The 22045-nt window shown below is 39.8% G+C and overlaps 2 protein-coding genes across 2 annotated transcripts; both read left to right on the top strand.

Annotated features, from left to right (window-relative positions):
- Positions 1 to 732: 732 nt before the first annotated feature.
- Positions 733 to 6044, top strand: slc2a6 (solute carrier family 2 member 6; the record flags this gene model as incomplete). The annotated part of the gene is made up of 8 exons (XM_083931825.1): positions 733 to 851; positions 1707 to 1978; positions 2685 to 2781; positions 2990 to 3089; positions 3257 to 3450; positions 3566 to 3741; positions 4100 to 4389; positions 5716 to 6044. Exons 1-8 carry the CDS (start codon positions 798 to 800, stop codon positions 6042 to 6044), a joined length of 1512 nt encoding a protein of 503 aa, XP_083787951.1. The 5' UTR covers positions 733 to 797.
- Positions 6045 to 14266: 8222 nt separating this feature from the next.
- Positions 14267 to 21494, top strand: litafd (LITAF domain containing). The gene is made up of 5 exons (XM_083931839.1): positions 14267 to 14332; positions 18467 to 18516; positions 18685 to 18783; positions 18946 to 19129; positions 20408 to 21494. Exons 2-5 carry the CDS (start codon positions 18471 to 18473, stop codon positions 20526 to 20528), a joined length of 450 nt encoding a protein of 149 aa, XP_083787965.1. The 5' UTR covers positions 14267 to 14332; positions 18467 to 18470; the 3' UTR covers positions 20529 to 21494.
- Positions 21495 to 22045: the final 551 nt, after the last annotated feature.

Raw genomic sequence — 22045 nt, forward strand, 5'->3', positions numbered from 1 at the left:
TTAAATTATTACTATGATGTATCAATCAGCACAAGTAGAAAAGGTGTATACTTTTATTTGTGTGTGCTTGTGCAACTCCAACCTGTGTGTGGTGCCAAACAGTAAATCTCATGACATGTGGGCTGATGGGGAAGCAGCCTGTACTTTCCTCTTCCCCCTGACTCAACTGGCTGGGGGATCTGGCTCCTTTCTTCTTCTTCTGCTTTTTCTCTGACTGGCCCAATCCAGGAATCATACTGTTTACCCCTCCCTTCTGCTTTCTGCTCATATCCATATTGCAACACTTTGGCTTCATTTACATCGGGCTTTAATCTGATCATCTCAACAATCTGACCTAAATGATTTTTAGAAAAGACGACGAAGATGCAATTGAACCTGTCAACAGTCAATTATCTTTTCTAAAAAAAAAAACTAAAATGTTTCAAAAACCGTACTATATTTACTGCTTATCAGTTTCACTTGTGAAAGTCCGGTGTAGACAGTTTTTAGTTTCATTTTCATTGTGACTACGTGACATGTAGCCTCTCGGTTTTAGTTTGTCAGCCTGGAAAACCCTGCACCGCCTGCAGGTTTATCACTGGAAAACTTGACATATTTCAGTTCTCATTTGTTGGACACTCGTTGGTAACAGGACAGACTTTGATAGGCTTTCGTCTGGCAGTATTTTTAGAGGACAGTAATATGTCATGCCGATGTGAGGAGAACTAACAGATACTGACACTGATCATAGAAACAACACACCTTTGATAAAGGCTCCTCTGTGTCATCAGACTGCTGTGCAGTCTCCTGTTGCAGACATGGATGAAGAGACACCACTGCTGAAAAGAAGACCAACATCATCTGAAACCAAGGTTGGAAACATTTCACTTATTTTTAAACGGATCTTAAAATCTCATCAAGAGCCCATCAGGGGGATTGATTTAATACAAACAAAAGTACTTATTGTGAGAAAACCTGACAAGGGTCCAGTTTAATTGTGATATTTAAACGAGTCTGTAGTGTCAGGCCAGTCTTAATTGAGCTCTCAGATAACACAGATAACTAATGTTAGTCAGACAGAATACAAACTTATTTTAAGTCTAAATGGTTGTGGACACTTGTGGGCCAGTGTTTCTATGGTAACCACAAGTAACATCTACTGAGCTGTGGCCCCTAAAGACAAAAAAGTGAGTAAAGAGAAGAGAGAGTTTTTATTGACCACAGCGTCCTGTGGAAATATAGGGCAAGGAAGACACCACCGGGCGCATTTGTTTGTCCAGCAGAAGTACTGAGTCCTTACCTCAGACTTTAGCAATAAAACAAAAATTAAACTTGTCTGTGTGTTGATTTAACCATGAACTGTTGAAATAACTGTGACAAAACGTAATACAGAACACAAAAATTACATGTTACTCTGTCATACGTGCTATGTAATCATTGCTGTAGTGTGTTCCACATATTGTGATGAGGTCACCCTTGGGTTTTTCTTTGAGTCAAACTGGAAACAGTGTGCTAGGAGACTTTACTTAGGAGTCTATCAGGCACCAAGTGAATCAGTTCTGACAGTGAAACTTTCATTTTAAAGGAAGGAAATTTTGACTGGATCCCAAAAGTTACTTTAATTTCAAATAAACCTACTGACACTTTAATCATCATACAATACAGTATAGTATCTAATTTTGCAGCTGATCCTATGATTTACACTTCCACACATCCTCCCACCCCAGATCAATAATGGCAAATTGTTCCTGGCTGTCTTCTCTGCTGTCCTGGGGAACTTCAGCTTCGGTTACTCCCTGGTCTACTCATCTCCGGTCCTGCCGAAACTCAAGAGTCCCGATGTTGACCCTCGGCTCAGGATGGACACGGAGCAGGCTGCCTGGTTCGGCTCAATATACACACTGGGTGCAGCAGCCGGAGGGCTGAGTGCCATGCTGCTCAACGACATGATGGGACGAAAGCTGAGTATCATGATGTCAGCAGTGCCGTCGACCATCGGGTGAGTCTCAGTCACAACAAAGAGCCATCAAACTGTGGTGGAATGTAACTAAATATATTCATTCAAGTACATTTTGAGGTACTTCTACTTAAGTATTTCTATGTTATCATATCAGATATATACAGAATATAGCCCTTTTTCCTACAGTACATATATTTGACAGCTACAGTACAGTAACTAGTCATTTTGTTATTTAAAAGCATTGCACAGACAGGTGTTTTGAATTACTTTGGCTGATTAGACCTCTAGTCCGATGCTACTCTGGGAATTGCATCTACCTTTGTGGATATAATGCTGACAGTGTCCACAATGCATATTAAATACTTTTAGCTTTTGATACTTCAAATACATTTTTTCTCATCATAGTAATTAGTTATTAGAAATGTATTTTATTAATTCCTATTTTGAATGCAGAGTATTTTCACACTCTAGCATTTTTACCATTACTTACGTAAAGCATCTACATACCACAGATAGGTAGCTCATAAGAGATGCTGCACTAAACCTGCAGCTTGATTTTCCTCATGTACTCTATCATACCTAATGGCATATAATACATTATATTCTACAACATAATCCATATTATAATCCACATATAATGTTTGTCGATAACAATTTGATCTGGACATACATTTTTGTGTGCCTTTAAATTTCAACTCTGTGACATTTTTGGTGAACTGTGTATATGTCTGTATATGTGTTTTAGATACATGCTGATGGGAGGGGCTGTCGACTTGTGGATGCTCCATGTGGGACGTTTCCTCACAGGCGTTGCCGGTGGCATGACTGCAGCATCCATTCCGGTAGGTTACCATGGTTACAGAAACTGAAAACGGACCAAATTTTTTTGTGGTCCTAATTACCCCATTTTTTTGGTTTTATATGAAAGTCCTGACAACAATTATATAAATAGTTATGATGATGAGGGTTATATGAATGTATATACCACTTTTTCCTGAATTCATACTACATGTGTTCATGAAACAGTGTTTGTTTCTTTTGTGTGCCCAGGTTTACATCTCAGAGATCTCCCACAAAGAAGTGAGAGGAGCTCTGGGCTCCTGCCCTCAGATTACTGCTGTGTTTGGGGCCCTTGCTCTCTATACCATAGGTGGGAAACTACCAATACTGATGCATAAATTCACGATATATTTATACATTTAGCTGTAACTCTTACGCAGAGCTTACAATCCCTGAAATATATCATAACAGAGACACAACTGACAGCAGCCTCAATAGAGAAGTGCTATCATGATCTCAATATCACATAATATGCAGGTCTGAGGGTACCATGGCGATGGCTGGCAGTGGCGGGGGAGGTGCCAGCTGTGCTGATGGTTGTGCTGCTGGCCTTCATGCCCAGCTCCCCCAGGAGGCTTCTCGCTCTGGGCAGAGAGCAGCAGGCAGAGAAGGCCCTCCGCTGGCTGAGGGGAAAACATTACGACACACACCTCGAGGTCAGTGCTATAAAGGTAAGAGCCACATGCTTTTGAGGTGGTATCATCCTACTCGCATATTGACTTCAGCGGTACACACTGAAGTACACACACATATGTTTACATGTTTTCTGTCTGCCTCGCCATGCAGCACAGCATCAACACGCAGGGTAAAGTCACATGGTCGCAGCTGGCCACACCCATCTACTATCGCCCGATTATCATCTCAGTGGTGATGCGTTTCCTGCAGCAGATGACAGGCATCACCCCTATCCTGGTGTATCTGGAGCCCATCTTTTCCCAAAGCAAAGTCTCCTTGGAACCCAGGTTGGACATCTATTCTGTTCATGTGTTTTGTCCAATTTTGTCTCTTGGTTTTATTTTTATTTCATTTTTCATTTCTCATATTAATCTTGCTGTTTGCAGTGCTTGTAAAAAAATCTGATTGTTTATCAAATGTTTTTAATCACAAATCTGTTTGGTCTGTTAACTGCTTGTGAAGAGGAGCAAACAATAGGACATATAATTTAAGCTTGCCCTCCACAAAGACTTAAAGGAGAATTACTTACCCTTCATACAGCAGATCAGAAGGCAACAGCTTGGCTCGAGGACTTTGAATTTTGCTTAATAAATAAAATAATAAACTACTCCATTTATTGACCCGTCCTTGTTCTGTGCCTGTCAGGTATGATGCTGCCATTGTAGGTGCAGTCCGCCTCTTTTCTGTTGCGGTGGCAGCCAGTTTAATGGATAGGGTGGGACGCAAAGCCCTGCTGTACACATCGAGCATGCTGATGTTCCTGTCCACTCTGACTCTGACTATGATTTCCCACACCACACCATGCCCACCCATCCCCCCTAATCTCACTGTGAGTTTGGACTACAGCTCCCATAATGCCATTGGAAACACTCTGGATGCCAGCCAAAGTGCAGCAGATCTCATTCCTCTTATAAGCACTATGGTGTTTATTTTTGGTGAGTGTTATTAGTTGTTCATTTGTTAAATATTCATGCTTTAACTTATCACACCTTTGTTTATACCTATGGCTGCTGCATACCTCTATGGACCAGTTAATGTTAGCATTTATCTCTATTTCACACTACAAGACTTTCAAAGTCATCCGAACGCTGTGCTCTTCACACTACACAACTTGCTGTTTTGTTATCAGGAGTCTAGAAGTCTTTGTTGTTGTCTGTCTACATGTCTGAGTCAGTCATGTAGACAGACTGACAACCGGGGGTCACACAGATGGGGGCATCAACCTCCTCCATTAGAGGTTTTCTGGGCACTTCCAACTTGTAAGAGGAAGACCCAGACCCAGGACAGGTAGACCCAGAACATGTTTGAGGGATTATGTATCTCGTCTAGCCTGGAGACGTCTTGAATAACTTGCGTAGCCTCCTGATGGATGGATGGATGGATGGATAGATAGATAAATGGATGGATGGATAGATATCAGGGGTGTGTCTGCAATGCATCGGCAAGCCTCTCAGCTTGCATCTTTGAACAGTTCATTCATAGTGCCTGCTGATTTGCAAGAGCCGAGCCAACACCAATTTGCCTGAAGGCTTTTGTCTGGGAACATCAAAAATATCAGGGCTAAGGTTGTGTGAAGTATTAACTAATCATAACAAACAATGGCTGTAGACTCATGTCTTCGGTTTTCAGTTCACAGGTCGAGGTACAAGCAAACTCGCATTGTAAACAAACCTCATATGGATACATGGAAACAACGTGTTTGTCAGGCAAAGATTTTTATAACTTGTCAGTCATGTGTTTATGTATTTAAGCATGCGCTATTTGCTGTAAATAACTCTTTTGTCTTGTTCCAGCAAGCTCAGACCTGTTATGTCCTCAGGTCATTTTGTTACACTTTGTTCTCAAAGCATGACTAACATCACGTACACGTCAACATTCATCTTTTGTTACGCTCATAAAACCCTGTGTTTTGGGTTATTCAGTTAAATTGGTTTCAATTATGTTGTCACGCCTTACTTAATTGGGAAACCGTTTCAAACGTCATAGTGTTGTTATGTGGTGCTAGTTGTATACTAATATAATAATATTGCGCTCACCTGTCCAGACTCAGAAGACAGAGAAAATCATTTCAGTACCTTTCTTCATACAGTGGTTATTTTATAGCCAATTCAGCAAGGGCACAAGAGTCTGATAAAGCTCCTAACGCACAACATGGTGTAACTGTGCCCTACAATTACTTTCTGTGCTTTTGTTGTACAATGACATAATCTGCTGTAATATGAGCCAATTAATTTGAAAACACATTGTCACTTGTCTCCTAGGCTATGCCATGGGATGGGGCCCAATCACATGGTTGCTGATGTCAGAGGTGTTGCCACTGGTTGCTAGGGGCGTGGCTTCAGGTCTGTGTGTGACTGTCAGCTGGTTGACGGCCTTCATGCTCACGCACACCTTCACACACCTGGTGGACAGGTATGGCCTATATGTGCCCTACCTGTGTTTTACAGTGGTGTGTGTCCTCTGTCTGCTGTTCACTGCTGTGTGCATCCCAGAGACTCGCGGACGCTCACTGGAAGAAATAGAAAACTATTTCAGGACAGGACGTACGTTCACCATTAACCGGAGTAATTCCACTGCACAGTCAAGCTGAAGTCTAAAGATCCCTTAAATCAACAATGTGTTGCTCCCATGATAAACCTCTTAAATCTCTTGAAGATGCAAATAAACTGCTGCTGGAAGTGACGGAGCCTTTGCGGCGGCTGACCCTAGGTTCTGAATAGCCTGCCCTTGCATATCAGCCAAGACCCTAGAGGATTTTAAGTCCTTATTGAAGATCTACCTTTTCTCCATGGATTTCAATTCAGGCTGAGCAAGACACTGTATTAGAGATACTGTATTATTACAGATACTGTATTTTATGTCTATTTTCTCTTGTATTGTTTACTGAACTGTACAGCACTTTGGTCAACTGTTGGTTGTTTAAAATGTACTCTATAAATAAAGTTTGAGTTTAGTTTGAGAAAACGGCACTACTGTAGAATGTTTTTTTTTATATGTAACAATCAACGTTAAAGGTCTAAGGAAAGCAGGACCACCATTTACACACATGACCAATTTTGAGGTGTTTGTACTTTACTTGAGTATTTTTATGTGATGCTACTTGAAGACTTTTAGTCCATGCATTACTGAGGGAATGAATGTAGTTTTTACTCTCATCTAATCTAACTCTAATAACTATGCAGATTAACATCAATAATACAATAGGAAATATAAAAATAATCAACAAATAATTTATGTATTATTATAGTTTGACTAGTAAGACTTTTTTGAAACCCGGGTTAAATTCACAAGCTACCCAGCAATGCTGTATATAGTGATCATCATCGTCCTCATTATTATCATCATTGTCATCGCCACTGAGGTAATTGATATTGTCATCAACAACAACAACAACAACAGCAGCAGTTACTTCCTCCTGCCAACAGCAGTCAAGGCTCGTTTCTTGTACATCTTTTTCATGGCAATAAGGGCACTTCAGTGCAGCCCAAATGGTAACAGCTTGTAACCTGTATAAGAGGATGGGCTTTTTCTGAGTAGATGGCTTTTGCTTTTCTAATCACCTGCTTGTTGAAATTGTGATTCAAACTACTGAACTGTACTCCCACTATCTTACCCGGCGAGAGCATTCTTCTCTTAAACATAGAAATCACCATATCAGCAAATATGAAAGGAAAGAACAGTAACATTGTTGTTTTTTTAATCAATCTGAATCTTTAGCGATCAAGTTACTCTGCACATTATATAAGCAGAGGACTATGTATACTGTCTGGAACAGGTCTACAACCTTTAAAACACATGATCACATTACATTCTTCAAAGGAAGGATTAAAGGGGGGGAGGGGGTGTCAACAAGAGTACTTCTGATTAAAATCCTGTGCTGGTAGCTGTTACGTTCAACATTATTCCTACTACTGTACCTTGCTCAAGCTCTCAAATAGTTTTCATACTGAGCTGTGACTTAATTTTGTACTTATACTTCCTCTTACCTGCCCTGATATCTCCTTTCACACAACATAATCAACAACTGAATGATTTTAATCATTCTCTTTATGTTACATTGACTGAAGGCAGATATCAGTGGCAAAATCTAAATATATACGAACAATATACAAAGCTAATAAACAGTACAATATGTTTATCAATCCTATGAACAAACAGGTTGCCAGCTGTCTGGAAAAAAAACTGGTTCATCATCTTCTCTGGGCCTAAAAATGAGGACAGGAAGTGATGTTGGAGGAACACAAATATGGTGACTGAGCAGGCCAGGTCACATGCCAAAGTGCACTCTCATTCTGGTAGGTTTGAGTCCGACTCACAGCCAGTGATGTATGTCGCTCATAGTTCTCTAGTTACACCATATGACTCATCTTAATGTTGCTAAATCACAGCACTTAACTGTGGATTTCTGTCAGAGTACTGAATTGTACACAATTGTACATATATACGACTACAGCTGTATAATATACCAATTATAAGGGGTGTGTAATTGTTGTGTTGCCAAACGCGTGTCAAAGAAATGTATAATGCAGTATGTGATCCTGTATATGTGTGTATGATTCAAATAACTGCTATTCAAAACCTGTATGTTCTGTTTTCACCAGATCAGGAATTGTTGTTTTATATTAACTGGAGATCGAAATTAAAGAACAAAGTATTAATACTTTTGTTTGTTTTTATTGTTCAGAATTTGATAGAATATATGCTGTGACTATACCACTGCTGTACTAGCGTGTTTTTCTATAAATAAAAAACTATGGTGTCAGAAGAGACGATTTAAACAATGATTTCTTAGGGTTATAGGATTAAAGAGATTAAAGAGGTTAGAGGATCTTTGGAAAATCCTTGGTGACAAAGTAATGTCTAAGAAACCCACTACAGTTACTGAACTGTGGAAGAGACTGAAGAAGACCTGACCAAGATCAAACCAGAGCAGTGTAAGAAACTAGTGATGTCCTGTGGGCGCAGATGTGCTGAAGTCATTCAAAGCTCTGGCCTCTACACTTCCTATTTATTTTTTAATCCTATAGCCCGAAGAAAACATTGTTGAAATCGTCTCTTCTGACACAGTGGTATAGCCACAACAAGCTTTCTATTAAATTCTGAACAATAAACGATAACAATATTTCAGAATAAATCAAGTATTAATACTTTGTTTTCTAATTTGATGTCCAGTGTATAAGTGCAGCACTAAAATCTCTTCCCCAAAGTAGAACAAAGTTTTAATGACAGGTTATAGAAAACACATTGTTAGAAGTACTAATGGGTGGTATAAATATACACCCTTAAAATGTTTCACCTTAACACAGCCTTTAAAAGTAGTATTGCAAAGTAAGTGTGTTACACTATTAGGTGTTCCCATTATTTTGTCTACTTTAAGGGATGTAACGAATAATTCCATGCAAGTATACGGTTGTCTGTGTAGTCTATTTGATTGACATTGTGAAAAAAGAAGGGACAGGTTTCGGTGTGTGTGTGTGTGTGTATGTGTGTGTGTGTGTGTGTGTGTGTGTGTGTGTGTGTGTGTGTGTGTGTGTGTGTGTGTGTGTGTGTGTGTGTGTGTGTGTGTGTGTGTGTGTGTGTGTGTGTGTGTGTGCGTGTGTGTGTAACTTTGATCTATGTAGCCGCACCCTACTAAATCAGTATGTTCATTGATGATAGGCAAGAGAAAAGCTATTATACAGTATTAGTGCAGGAATGTTTAGTTTGTAAAACCATTGTGCCCTTACACAGTGCATACAATTGAATGTAACCTGTACAATGTATTGTAATAAGACCAGCAACTCCCTTTTTAACTGTAAATAATAGTTAAAGTGATGCAAAAAGAAACCCACCCATTCATTCACAAATGTAGGCCTACTTTACCCATTTAAAGTCAGGTAGAAACACCAGATCACTTAGTTTTAAGTGATATTCAGCACACCACTGCCTCTTGTGTAAATTCCTGCTCACCAAGCTAGCCACTATATTAGCAATGTTGAGCTAATGTGTTGCTAACACAACTTCAAGTAGCTAACTTGAATCACTGTTGGGATATTTGTTGTGTGTTTTACTCTTTTTTACTTTTACTCTTTTGAGTGTTTACTAGATTACCCCACGACCAATAAAAGAAAGCTTTTATGAGACAGCACAATGGGTTTTTTGACACAACGTTGAGCTTGTCCTTAACTTCAGGTTAACATTTATTAGCTTGTGAGGCAAGAAGAATTCCTGGAATAGTACTTATAATAACAGATTTTAATAAAAGATTATAGTCGTGAACATTTACATAACCAACTGCGAAAGGATACTTGTCGAGTCTGTAGATATTTCTTAAGGTGTGTGTTTGAGGTTAGAGTTAAGGGCTAGGGAAAGCAAAAAAATATATTTAGGCCTCAGAAAATATGTTTGCAAGACTGCATCCAGATGGATTTGATCTCACCAGAGTAAAAATACAGACATTTTTGTGTCCACTGCTCTACGCTGCAGTCCTGTCGGTATGTCTTATATGTCAGCATCTATTTTAAAAAAAAATTAATTTCTGCAGTTGGCATTAGGCATCTTCGATGTTATGTCAGCACAAGTTCAGCAGCAACCAATCTTATTCTGTCAGGTTTTCTCCTGTCAATGAATATTGTTTCTCAACAAGCCGTGGCTGAACTACGGTTTATTTGAGAGCCAATAATGTTATTGACAACCCATCAGGTTCGCCAGTGCAGTGCTCCAAGCTTCATTCCACATTTTTTTAATACTTTTGAAAACAGAGAGTAGTTTTAAAGCCTCAGGCATCCTTTTGTGTGTGTGCTTGAGGCTAAAAACAGAAGAAAAAGTGTTGAATCACACCACTGTCATAGTCTCCACATGAATAATGGTTGTACTATAGTTTCTTTCATACTAAACATTATTTCTATACCATTATCAGTATCATTTGTATTTAGTTTTATTATTATTTGACCTACTGTTGGTATTTTTGACTCTACACTGTCACTAATTGGAAATGAAAAATATATTAGTTTTTATTCTTATCATTTGCATTAGGTACACCATTAATATCGTGTCAGGGGTATTAAAGGGAAAAGGACTCAACCTCTGCCCTGAAATCCCTTTAAACTGTCCGCGTTAATGCAAAACATGATAACACACACACACACACACACACACACAAACAAACCTGAGACTTTCTACAGAATGAAAAACTGAAGGGATTGGTTTATTCTCTGGAATGTCGTTCATCAGGCCCATCGAAACACACACTCACACAAACTCACACTACCACCTCACCCAGTTGACATCAGGAGTGGAGGCAACACCCCACACTCACAGACACACACCTTTACTACTGTAGCTCCTCTAACTGGGGTGTTTTGGGGTAAAGGAAAAATTCAATCAGATTATGTTTGTATTGGAACTCTATTAGAGAAAAAATGAACGTGTACTCGTGCAGTCTGTTCTCACACACTGTTTGTACTTACACCTACGGAAAGTAATGCACAATTTAATTTGGAATAGCCGACATAATTGTGAGCCAGGACCTGCACTGCTGACTTTAAGAAGGAAGTCAAGAGACATAGTATAAAGAGCGGCAAAGTCTGCTTTTCCATAAGTACTGTAAACCACATTTACCGAAGGGTACAAATAAATAACCTGAACCTGGACTGAGATGGTCAGGATGGATGGATTGGTCAACAAAACAGGACTTTCACACAGGAGATGTGAGAGCAAAACTCAAGGCTGACTTATTTTAATATACTTACATACTTTAACAAATGCCACGCTCTGTCAAGCCACAATTACACCCAGCAGATCAAGGTTACACTTAGTGCATTGAACCCAACGTGCTTATGTGCACATAAAACCTTTCAATCAATTATTCTACTCAGTTGTTTTTCTTAAACAGGCGTGTTGAGGACGGACACATTGAAAACATTCTCCTCAGCTCCACAGACATATTCACTCAAAACTTCTCACTCCACTTGTAACTTCTTCAGGACTGTCAGTTCCTGCTAGTCTTTCATGCTAAACACCAGGCAAGTGGCGTTACAGCCGCGTGTGTCATTTTTTTCCTTACAAGGCTGGCCATAATGTCACCTGGAGCTCCCTGGAGTTTAATTATAATTCAGCAACATATGTTATAGGAATTGGTCAGGTTAAGTGTTAAAATAATTTCTCGCCCGAGTCCCAGACAAGATTAAGTTTCCTCTGCAGAAGAGTGTTGAACATGTACCCCCTCTGCTTTTTTGTTTTCTTAAATCACGCTTTCCCTGAACTGGTTCTGCACTGGCTTAAGCAGGCACGCTGATTGCTTGTGTTGCAGGACATGTGTAAGGTAATGCATGGAAAATGTTTTTTGTAAGATATACAAACTATCGTATTTGGATATGTTGACCCGTACGGTATTTATCTATAACAATAAAAAGTCAGGAGGGTTGATTCGGTCTGCCTTTAGGAATAGGCTCTGGGTTGGAAAAGGCATTGTTTCAGATCCCTACACATGATTGAAATCATTATATATTACAACCATTTTCCAGCCTCTCTCAACTATCTGTAAGGTGTGCTTAGACAAGGCGATCAATCCTCAGCAGTACTCTTTGATCCAGTGACAGCAGAACAGCAGAAAAATGTGGTTCGACTGGCCTGCTCCCAGCTGACTGAAGGAAAATGCAAACCATCCCATACATCTTTTGAGCTGAAATTCAATCAAGTTCAGGTAACAAAAGGAAGCTCAACCAAGTTTGTATATTCCAAATAAAACTAAATGTTCACGCAGTCAACTTATAAGCAAAAGGCACCATCACTGTGTGCAGTTTGTGTAGTCAAACCTCTCAACACGACATCGTTCAGCACCTCCTAGTTTGGCAAACCATTGTAGAACAATGTCAAGGGATTGGTCACAAGCATATCTTTGCACATTTCATTACCCTTTATTTAACCAGGGATATTCCCATTGAGATTTAACATCTCTTTTCCAAGGGAGTCCTGGCTATGACAGTAGCATAAACACAACAGTTTCACATTTAAAACCAAAACAACACACAACTAAACATGACACACAACTAAACATGATAAATCAACAAAATAAAACAGCATTAAAAATAATAAAGCAGAGCAGTGCTCAGAGACAGTACATGATACAATACATATCTTTGCACATAGACAGGAAAAGGGCTGTTGTGGGAATTCTGGATATTTGTAATTCATAATCATAGTTTTGTCAGGTCAGACACAGTTCAGTGTCTCCTCTGTCTCACCTTCTTAATGGATAATGCAAATAACTAACTCATGATGATATATTGGCATATTTGTGCATCTGTACCCTGTGTTAGAGACGATGAGAGAGGTTCAGAATGTTCAGAATTGTAATGTCTAAGGCGTGTTTTTGTTTGGTCTAAAGACGTCACTCAACCCAAAGGCTATTCGCGTCCTGTCCCTCTCCCTAAAAGACTGTGCGAGATTTGGCACATCGTCATTTCTACTAGACTCTAACTTTGTGAGGATGTAGGGATGAACGTATTTTTGTCTGCAGAGGAAAATGCTTTGGCAAAATAAACCATGGAGAAAAAGCTGATCCTGTTTGTTGATCTTTATTGAAGAATCTATTTCCACAACAGGGCTTACAAACGAATACGTTATATCGCATTTACCTTGCGAGAACAAAAGTGTCCAGACACTATTATACGGTTTATGTGTCCTACTATTTCTTGTCCACGACCGGTTCCCTTCTTCAATCTAAATTGGGTGCCTGGCAACTGCTCCTCGCCACAAAATAGTTTGGCACATAACCCCCTAAAAAATAGTAGGGAAGATTTTGATACAGAGCCAGACTGGAGCCAGACCAGTTTCCCCAGATGTGACAGTGGTATCAAATCTTCTCACAATTTCGTGCAAGAAAGCGAATAAGCATATTTCCCAAAGTTTGGCAAGGTTTTCTAATACAGCTATCCTTGATCATACTCAGGGAGTTTCCACAAAAAAGAGAAAGTTTGTTGCATGATCAGAGTACGGCACAGTCTTAACCTTTTATTGTAATACAGCATTGAAAGTTGAATTCTTCTCCAAATCACACAAAAATCTGCTCAAAAGCCAATATGGATGAATGTTTAAAATCATATTAATCTTAAATCTTATTTAAATGTGTGTTTAAATCGATATCGCTTTGTTCTTGATGCTAGAAAAAGGGAAATGCTGGCAACCTTTGCCCTACTTCACCAATTAGCTCCCAGGACTCCAGCCTATCGTTTGGGCTCGGCTTTTCATACAATCATTTTCTTTCTTCATCTTGCTCAATTGTGTAATTGTTCTTCTCTTCCATGCTGACAAAGACATTTATTTTTGGAGAATTGTTGAATTAAAGTGCACGTAAACTTATGTCACTCAAACGTTGCCGTCTGCATTCCGGTCACATTCCAGGACCAAACTATGATCCCCTGGAGTCTGTGTGAGGTGAAACAATCTGCTGTCAGAATACGGAGCAGCAGGATGGAAACTGGTTATTCTCATTTTAGGAGAGTGACACACACACACACACACACACACACACACACACACACACACACACACACACACACACACACACACACACACACACACACACACACACACACACACACACACACACACACACACACACACACACACTCCCTCAATAATCTTCCAGAAACAAAGAACAATTTAAGAAGACGACCAGCAAAGCCTTTGAAAGCTACACCTTAACCACTGAAGTGACTCATGCCCACTGCATATTCAGTCTTTGTCAGTGAGGGGCAGGGCTGTGGGCGTCTCCTGGGATAGGCTTGTAGAGGTACACATGAGACAGGAGGACGTCACAGCTACAGTCTGTCTGGACTCTACATCAGCAGCATCTTACACGCATCTCTGCATACAGACCACAACACCCTAACCAAGGTAAGAGATTAATATGGGATGTCAGAAAAAAAGGTTTTGATTGTACATATTCTGATTTTGAGTTTCTTGGGTTTGTAAGATAAGATTTAAAACTGAAGATGCAACAGTTCAAGAGGTAATGCTCATGTGTGTGATGTTTGAAGCCATTTAACTGCATATTAAACACTCAGGCAGGAAAGGATTTGCAGCTATTAGAAAGTTCGTCAGGAAGAAGAAAAGATCTCAGGGACGGAAAATTCATCTGCAGCTTTAAATCACTGAGGTTAATGAATTTGTTAACTTTTGTCTTTTACTATTGGAACGTGATCACAGACACAGGTGGTTTTATAACTCAGCCTTCCTTTTTCTTAATTTTTGTGGGGTTTTTTGTTTGTTTTTTTAAATTATTTGTGGGTTTGGTATTTTTGAACAGTACGTGCAGTGGTGTGGTAGTAAGAGAAGTCGTCATAGTTGCAGCTTGATAGAACAGTGGTATCAGTGTGTGTTAAAGTACACTGAATGAAGAAAAACTGACACTTCATTCTTCAAAATTAGCACCAACAGACTCCTGACACCTGACTGAATCTGATACTTGATTGACTTTTGCTTAATATCTTTAATTTGAAATGTTGGTAAGATTTTGAGCAAAGGGCAAAATGTTTTCTTGGTGGTTCAGATGTGTTGATAATACTGTAAGTTAGATACTCTGCCCTGTATTGTGGACTGGATTGTAAGTATTGGCTGATTGGGGATCAGATAGAAAATCAGAGACTTTGTTGGACTTCGTGTCTTTCTCTAAAATCATTGATTGGAAAGTTTCCGCATATAAAACACTTCCTCCTTTGTCAGCTGATCATTATAATGTATCATAAGCGTACACATGATGTGAATATTCCTCCCTCTCACACACACACACGCACACACATGCACACACACACACACACACACACACACACGCACACACACACACACACACACGCTCACTCACAGAGAGAGCTAGTCAGGTTTGACCAGCACTAATGCCACATACAGTAGGGCCACACCTGTGACTCAAATGTGTCTCAGGGTGTTAACTCGCTAAATGAAAAATGATCCTGCTTAGCGTCAAGATGAGCAAGTTTTACTGAACTCATCATCTGTGATCGGGTCTCTGGGAAACTACAGACTGATAACACCAAGTAATCACAGACAAGCCTTATTGAAATATCTGTTTTTACTAAAGAACTTAGTAAAATTGTAACTTTGGATCGATTAAAAAATTACCAGTACCAATACAAGTACCCTTAAATGGAAACCAATACCAAGAGATACCAATGGCATACCAATATTTGATATCTAAACTGCCAACTCTGTCAAAAAAAAGACACACCACAGACTGTTTGGGTGGTAGCTGCTGCATTATTGGGCCAATTGCACGTCGCTTCAAATCGAAAAACGTTCTGAGTAATTGACTGCGAGCTAAACCATTCACACTAATGTCTTTCTGGGTACAAAAAGGACAGGATGCAGGTATCTAATGACTGGAGAAGTTTTGGTACTAATTGGTAGTTGGTTTATTTTCGATCGATACCTTTAAGGTGTCGAGTGCCAGTACCCATCCCGACCAAACTGGTTCATTAACTGGGCCAGTTTTTCTCGATTAGTCCCAGCCAGTTCTTCCTCCGTTTATCCAATCGCAGACACCTGCCTCAGTGAGGAAGCTCCAGAGAAAGCCCCCGGCGTCTGAGCTGAAGTCATGTGCCTGCATTGTTTGATCAGCAGCCTCTAACTTTCCCCCTCTGCAGTTTTAAAGCATCTCGGCAATGGGGCGGAAGAAGTTATGGGAAGCCGCACCCTGATGCTGCCTCCATCAGCAGCTTTACGTCTCGTCTGATGACAGAAACACCAGCATAGCAACTATTTGGGAATCGGAACCACTTATTCAGCTTTTTCCCGTCCATCTATTTGTTTCATGTGATCCGGTTCATGGTGATAAAAACACTGTTGTGATTGGACATTCAACACTTTTTTACATTTTTCGAGGGATGTTGAATGCACCACGACTGCTGCAGCGCCTTGGCAGAGCTTCTCCAAGCATTATTTTTATCTCACTCATTGAGACAGAAAATATGTCAAACAATCGTAGAAAAACTGTATTCTGGGGCTGCTGGAAACAACTGTTGCCTTGACTAACGTGGACCCAACACGCCCCAAACTTTCTAATTAATGTTGAAAGAGCTGCTTGTAGCACAGTGGAACGCAGCCAACAAGTGAAAAAGCTACTCAGCCAGTTGTCCTAGACCAGTGCATCCACCCTGTCAATCAGCTCTTTACTGTTGCTCTTCATCAAAACAGACACACTGCTGGGAATCCGGCTGGAAGGAAAGAACCGTGGCATGTTGAAGCTGTGGAGGAACACAGAAATACGTATAAATTCACCCTTTTTTTGAGTGAGGCATTTCTCCTAATGTTCATGTTTATTCAGTCATCACTTTTGAAATGAAAACAGTCAACATGAGGTCAGATGCTTCGTGTTTTTTTTTCTCAGATGAGCTCACTCAACAGATTTCAGATAGATTAGTGCGAGGCAGCGGTTTAGTGTGCAGCGACACACCCTCGATCCTTCGTCCTCCTTCGTGAAACACAGAGAAGCATGCAGCTCGGTTGCATTCCTGCACAAACATATGGGTGTATCCGGCCCCTCTGTACGTGTGCGTGTTACAATGAAGAAACAGTCATTTTCATGAGTGATGAACTACAGCTACACTCCAGTGCACGTAATGAATGGCATCGGGGAAGTGTGAGTGTGTGTCTTGGTAGAAGAAAGAAAGGTCAGTTAGTGTGTTTAGAGAGAGAGAGAGAAAGGCATAAACAGAGATGATGTTACATGATAGTCAAGTGTGTGCGTGTGTGTTTGTGTGGGAACATAGATGCTTAGTCATGCTAGAGTTTGTTTATATGGAAAGAGAGACACATTGAGAAAAGAAAGTCAAAAGAAGAGAGAAATGTAGAGAGTGTGTGCATCTTTTAGGTGGATTTCTCTTCAAACTGGTCACATTTTGAAATGATTGATCTGATAAGATGCTAAAAGTTTATATGTGCATCGTTAAGTATTTAGTGCATTCTAATTTAGTGACTCAAATCTACACAGTGCCACAGTCACGAGATAACTGTATGAATCCATCAAATTAAATGTGTTTCTCTCAATAAAATGGGACATTCAGTTATCTCTTTACACTATTGCCCTCATTGTGAAGTTATAAAGAGACAGTTTTTGGTCATTTGTGGGTAAAATTGGTCTCACATGACATGAATACTAATTATGTTTTAATGAGTTCACAAGGTAGTAATAACTACTGTAGATCCTCTGGATTGACACGACCACACAGACATTCAACCCTCAACTCGATCTTAAATCAAACGTAATTCCGGTTTTATTCTACTTCCATTTTTTGGGGTTTAATTTTGAACAATCAGTCGTGTTGTAAGAGTCCGTCTCAAAGTTATAATCCTAAAGATTTGAATCGAAATGAAACCCTGTTTTTGATAGTATTTATAAAATGTACTATAACACTCTAGATTGTGGTTTTCAGTGTTAGTGGGGGGGTCTGCCATACCAGGAGCAGCATTCACAGGAAGTGATGCAGCGTAAATATAAACCATATAACCGCTTTACCAGAATGCTGTTGCGTTATCTCAAAATATTTATAGAAAGTTATCGACGTTATCCCGTTTTACAAGTAACACAACCCTTACAAGTCATATCAACAAACTAACTAACACTGATGAAGCATGAGTAAAATAGGAAAATGAGACAAAAATCTTTTCTGATAAATTATCATCTAAATATTATAAATAAAACAATTAAATCCAGAGTCCTCTCAGCCACCTCCATGGCATTTTCAGTGCAAAGAGATAGGCCAAAAACAAAAAAGCCTTGAATCAAGTCATTCATTGCTGAGTCCCACCCAGGCATTTCCCATCAGAGATAGTAGACAGAAACATCCGTACAATGCAGTACATGCCGACGACTCATCCATCACTTTGGACTTAATATGTGTCAGTGAGAGATGACAGACGTTTTCATCAGAGCCCTTCCAGATGTTTTTTAGTCAGGCTTTGGCTCCACCAGGCGGCAGAAAGAAGCATCACATTTGTCTCTCTCTCTCTCTGCAGCACAATGACTTCAACTGGACAAAAAGAACCTCCTCCCTACATCATACCAGGTAAACCTGAACACACCATGCTCACACATCATCATCATAATCATCATAATCATCATCATCATCATCATCATCATCGTCGTCATCATCATCATCAGATTGGCTCTCTGACTCTTGGTTCTGTCTCTGCTCCTCTGATTTTGCCCTCTCTTTTCTTTTCATCTTGACCAGTTGGCGGTCAGGGCCAGAAGGATGTGACGGTTTACCACACCCACCACCCATTCACCACTCCCCAACACGGACAGGAGAGCGCCGCTAATGTTACGCCAGGTAGACTCACAACTTCCATTTCCTGGAAATGTGCATCAAAAACGTTACCTACAATGAACCATAATACATAGAAAAAAACCTTTCCCTTCCACCTTCTCATCCTCTGCCTCCCCTGTCTGACCATCATTGCCCTTGTCTCTACCCCCTCTCTCCCTCTGTCAGTGTTTGCCGGTTCAGGCGTCGATTCTGGAGATGGCAAAAGTAGGTTTGTGAGCTACGACGGGGCGCTGGGGCATAATGCCGGCATGACAACTTGCACCTCCTGCCAGCAGCAGGTCATGACCAACGTCACTTACAAAGCAGGGACGTACGCCTGGCTGATGTGCTTACTCTTCATCTGCTGCGGGTGAGTGTGGGCTGCAGGGTGAAAACATCTCTGTTACTTCCAAGTTACCATTAAAGTGAAATTCCGGCATAAAATCATCCCAGGGTCTTTTTCGGCAAAAACACACTTTTTTTGTGCTTTTTTTAACCACTAATTTTGCTCATGATAACACCAAATCTCTGCAGTAGCATGAGAAGAGTCCCTACACATAAAATGAAGCACCAACAACGTAGTTAGTGAACTAGTGAACTATTTATTAAAAGAGTGTTTTGAAAGACTTACCAACTGGCCCCTGTACCAGCTCCTCTCATAGTAAAGTCCATTCAAGTCGATTACCAAAGCCAATCCAAATGGAAGGAGCCCACTGGTGCTTTGTTATGTGTTGGGACTCTTATCATGCTACTGCAGAGGTTTGGTGTTTTTTTGAGCAGCATTTGTGGTCCGCACTGCCCTGAGCTAATCAGTGTTAGCCACTTTCGGCTGTTAGTGACTGTTAGAGACTCTCCCGGATTTCTGCGGTTATAGTTTTTACACAAAAAAAATAGTCTCTGTGGCTTATTTGATGAGTGTATTTGTGTAAAGACCCAGGGATGATTTTATGCCGTAATTTCTCGTAGGCAACGGTGCATCCAGCTACAATGTGATTCCTCACCTCACCAAAAGTTCTCATAGTGCAAGATGGCGTTATTACAATACGTGTACCAAGTTTAAATAAACATTGACTAGTGTGGTCAAAAAAATGTTTTAACAAATGTCTTCATCATAGACAGTTAAGATTGTACTGTTCGTTTGTGCATCATGTATCAAGTATCACTTACATACACGTCACATGTTGTATCATTGCAAAGACTCGAGACAAAGTTGTATTGGGGGCTGCACTGTATGAAAATGACGCTCAGAAATGGCGGAGGATATTTTAATTTCTCTTTTTGCTAATGAGAGGATAGTCCAACATTTGGTTGGTTCAGCAGAGCTCTCACAAAATTTCAGTATTAAATTTCATGTTAGATTTGCATTTTATTCATCCCTGAGGAGATTTATTGCAAATAAAAATGGTAATTAAGATGTGTTTTGCCTTATGCAAAAGACAACAATGCTGTCTCTGCACCAGGGCTCTATTTTCCATTTAAATTATAAGGGTATCGCTTTTTTATAAAAATGAAATATACAATTCAATTCATTTTTGCACAGTCCCTTAAAAAAGGTGAACAAACAGTATATAAGTACACTAACTGTGTGTGTGTGTGTGTGTGTGTGTGTGTGTGTGTGTGTGTGTATGTTTGTGTGTGTCTGTTGCAGGTTAATCCTCTGCTGCTGCCTGATTCCTTTCTTCATGAAAAGATTCAAGGATGCGTACCACACATGCCCCCGCTGCAACAGAGTGCTGCATGTCGAAAAGAGACAGTGCTGTAAAAAATGATGAACATGAGGGCAGAAATGGAGACATGGAAATAAGAAATAACATCAAGTAACCTTTGTCTTATCAGTTGCACCATTTTTATGAAACTGACAGAGAAAGATTGCAGTTCAAATGTAGCTTATTTCTGTGGATGAGCCATTGCATCGGCCCAAGTAAAATCAAAAATCATATTACACGCGAACAGACTGGGAGTCATTGGACCTCACGCATGAAGCAACATATGAACAAATTTCTTCTTATTCTTGTTTGTATACATGGTTTGTTCTTATTTTGGTAGCACCCATTTATTTACCAATATTAGAATAAGGAAAAACCATCTTGTTTTCACAGTTCACAAATTCATAACGCAAGGAAACATAAGTTTTACATGTGAGGAACATCAAAAAATGCAGGACTATCATATTATAAAATTAGGTTATTACATATTATATATTATTATATTTATATTAGATTATAATGCTTTAGCTGGGTTTTTGATTTTCATATAAGGCCAGTACTGACGCTCTGGAAAATAATGTTTACTTAGTTTAAGTTTATTTGACAGCACGTCAGTTTCACTACTGCCGAAGTTCTTCTCGCATAGTTTTTTTGGTGGTATGTCTTAATTCTTCTAACATTTGCACAAGGCACAATGGCTGCCCTTATATAGTGTTGAGGGGCGTTATATGCTAATAAACAATTATTATAAAGTGGGTGTCATCATTGATCGAGTTGACTTCTCTTATTTTTCACTCAAGAGAAAATACTTAAGAGAAATTGCCCATTGTGTCGTCAGAGCTCAAGCAAAGCTCTGGCAAGTTAAATCAAGCACACCCCATGCACTTTTTGGGAGCAGTTTTATTTCTGTACCATTCCAGCAGAAACAAAACTTTCTCTATTATCCTCTTCAAAAACCTCTAAATACAATATGTTGTTAAAATGAAGGTTTGTAAATAAACTTGATCAAATACATATGTTTCAAGGTATTGTTCATCTGAAGTGTAAACAAACCACAAGTCCATCTGAACGGATCATTACAGTTTACACCTACAAGCCTCACAATCCATCCTGATTGTGTTTTCTAAAAGAGAATCCTCAAATCTCGTATGCTACTGGGCCATTATGTGACGACATTTACGATTTTAAGGGTCAAATATGAGATGAACATTGGTAGAGTGGTACAGTAGTTCTCTCTGTGAAACTGATCCCCATGTCTACGGGGCTTGTATGTGCACACCGTCCATGACTCCACACAGTTTGGGGAATCAGCAGCAGGAAAATACTGTCCAGAGTGCGCATCTCACTCTACACTGGTGGTGCACTTCAAGATCCTGGTCAGAAGACGATTGAAAACATTTGGGACTCTACACATTAGCCTGTACTCCATGCTCTGCTACGTAATCCAAATACATCACCAATGTATGCCAGTGGCAAAGAATTACAATTACTACACTATAGGGTACGTATAAAAACTTTAAGGAAATCTATTGGCGGATATAAAATAAAATATTCCTTATTATATTGTCATTAGTGTTTAA

This window comes from Echiichthys vipera, assembly GCF_963691815.1.
Source record: "Echiichthys vipera genome assembly, chromosome: 17".
Taxonomy (NCBI): domain Eukaryota; kingdom Metazoa; phylum Chordata; class Actinopteri; order Perciformes; family Trachinidae; genus Echiichthys; species Echiichthys vipera.

What these genes read in the sequence shown, in the direction of transcription:
- litafd (XM_083931839.1), top strand. Translation starts at nt 18,471, where the DNA reads ATGACTTCAACTGGACAAAAAGAACCTCCTCCCTACATCATACCAG. An exon ending in TCCTCCCTACATCATACCAG is followed by an intron (nt 18,517 to 18,684) that starts GTAAACCTGAAC and finishes CATCTTGACCAG; the next exon opens with TTGGCGGTCAGGGCCAGAAG. An exon ending in CGCCGCTAATGTTACGCCAG is followed by an intron (nt 18,784 to 18,945) that starts GTAGACTCACAA and finishes TCCCTCTGTCAG; the next exon opens with TGTTTGCCGGTTCAGGCGTC.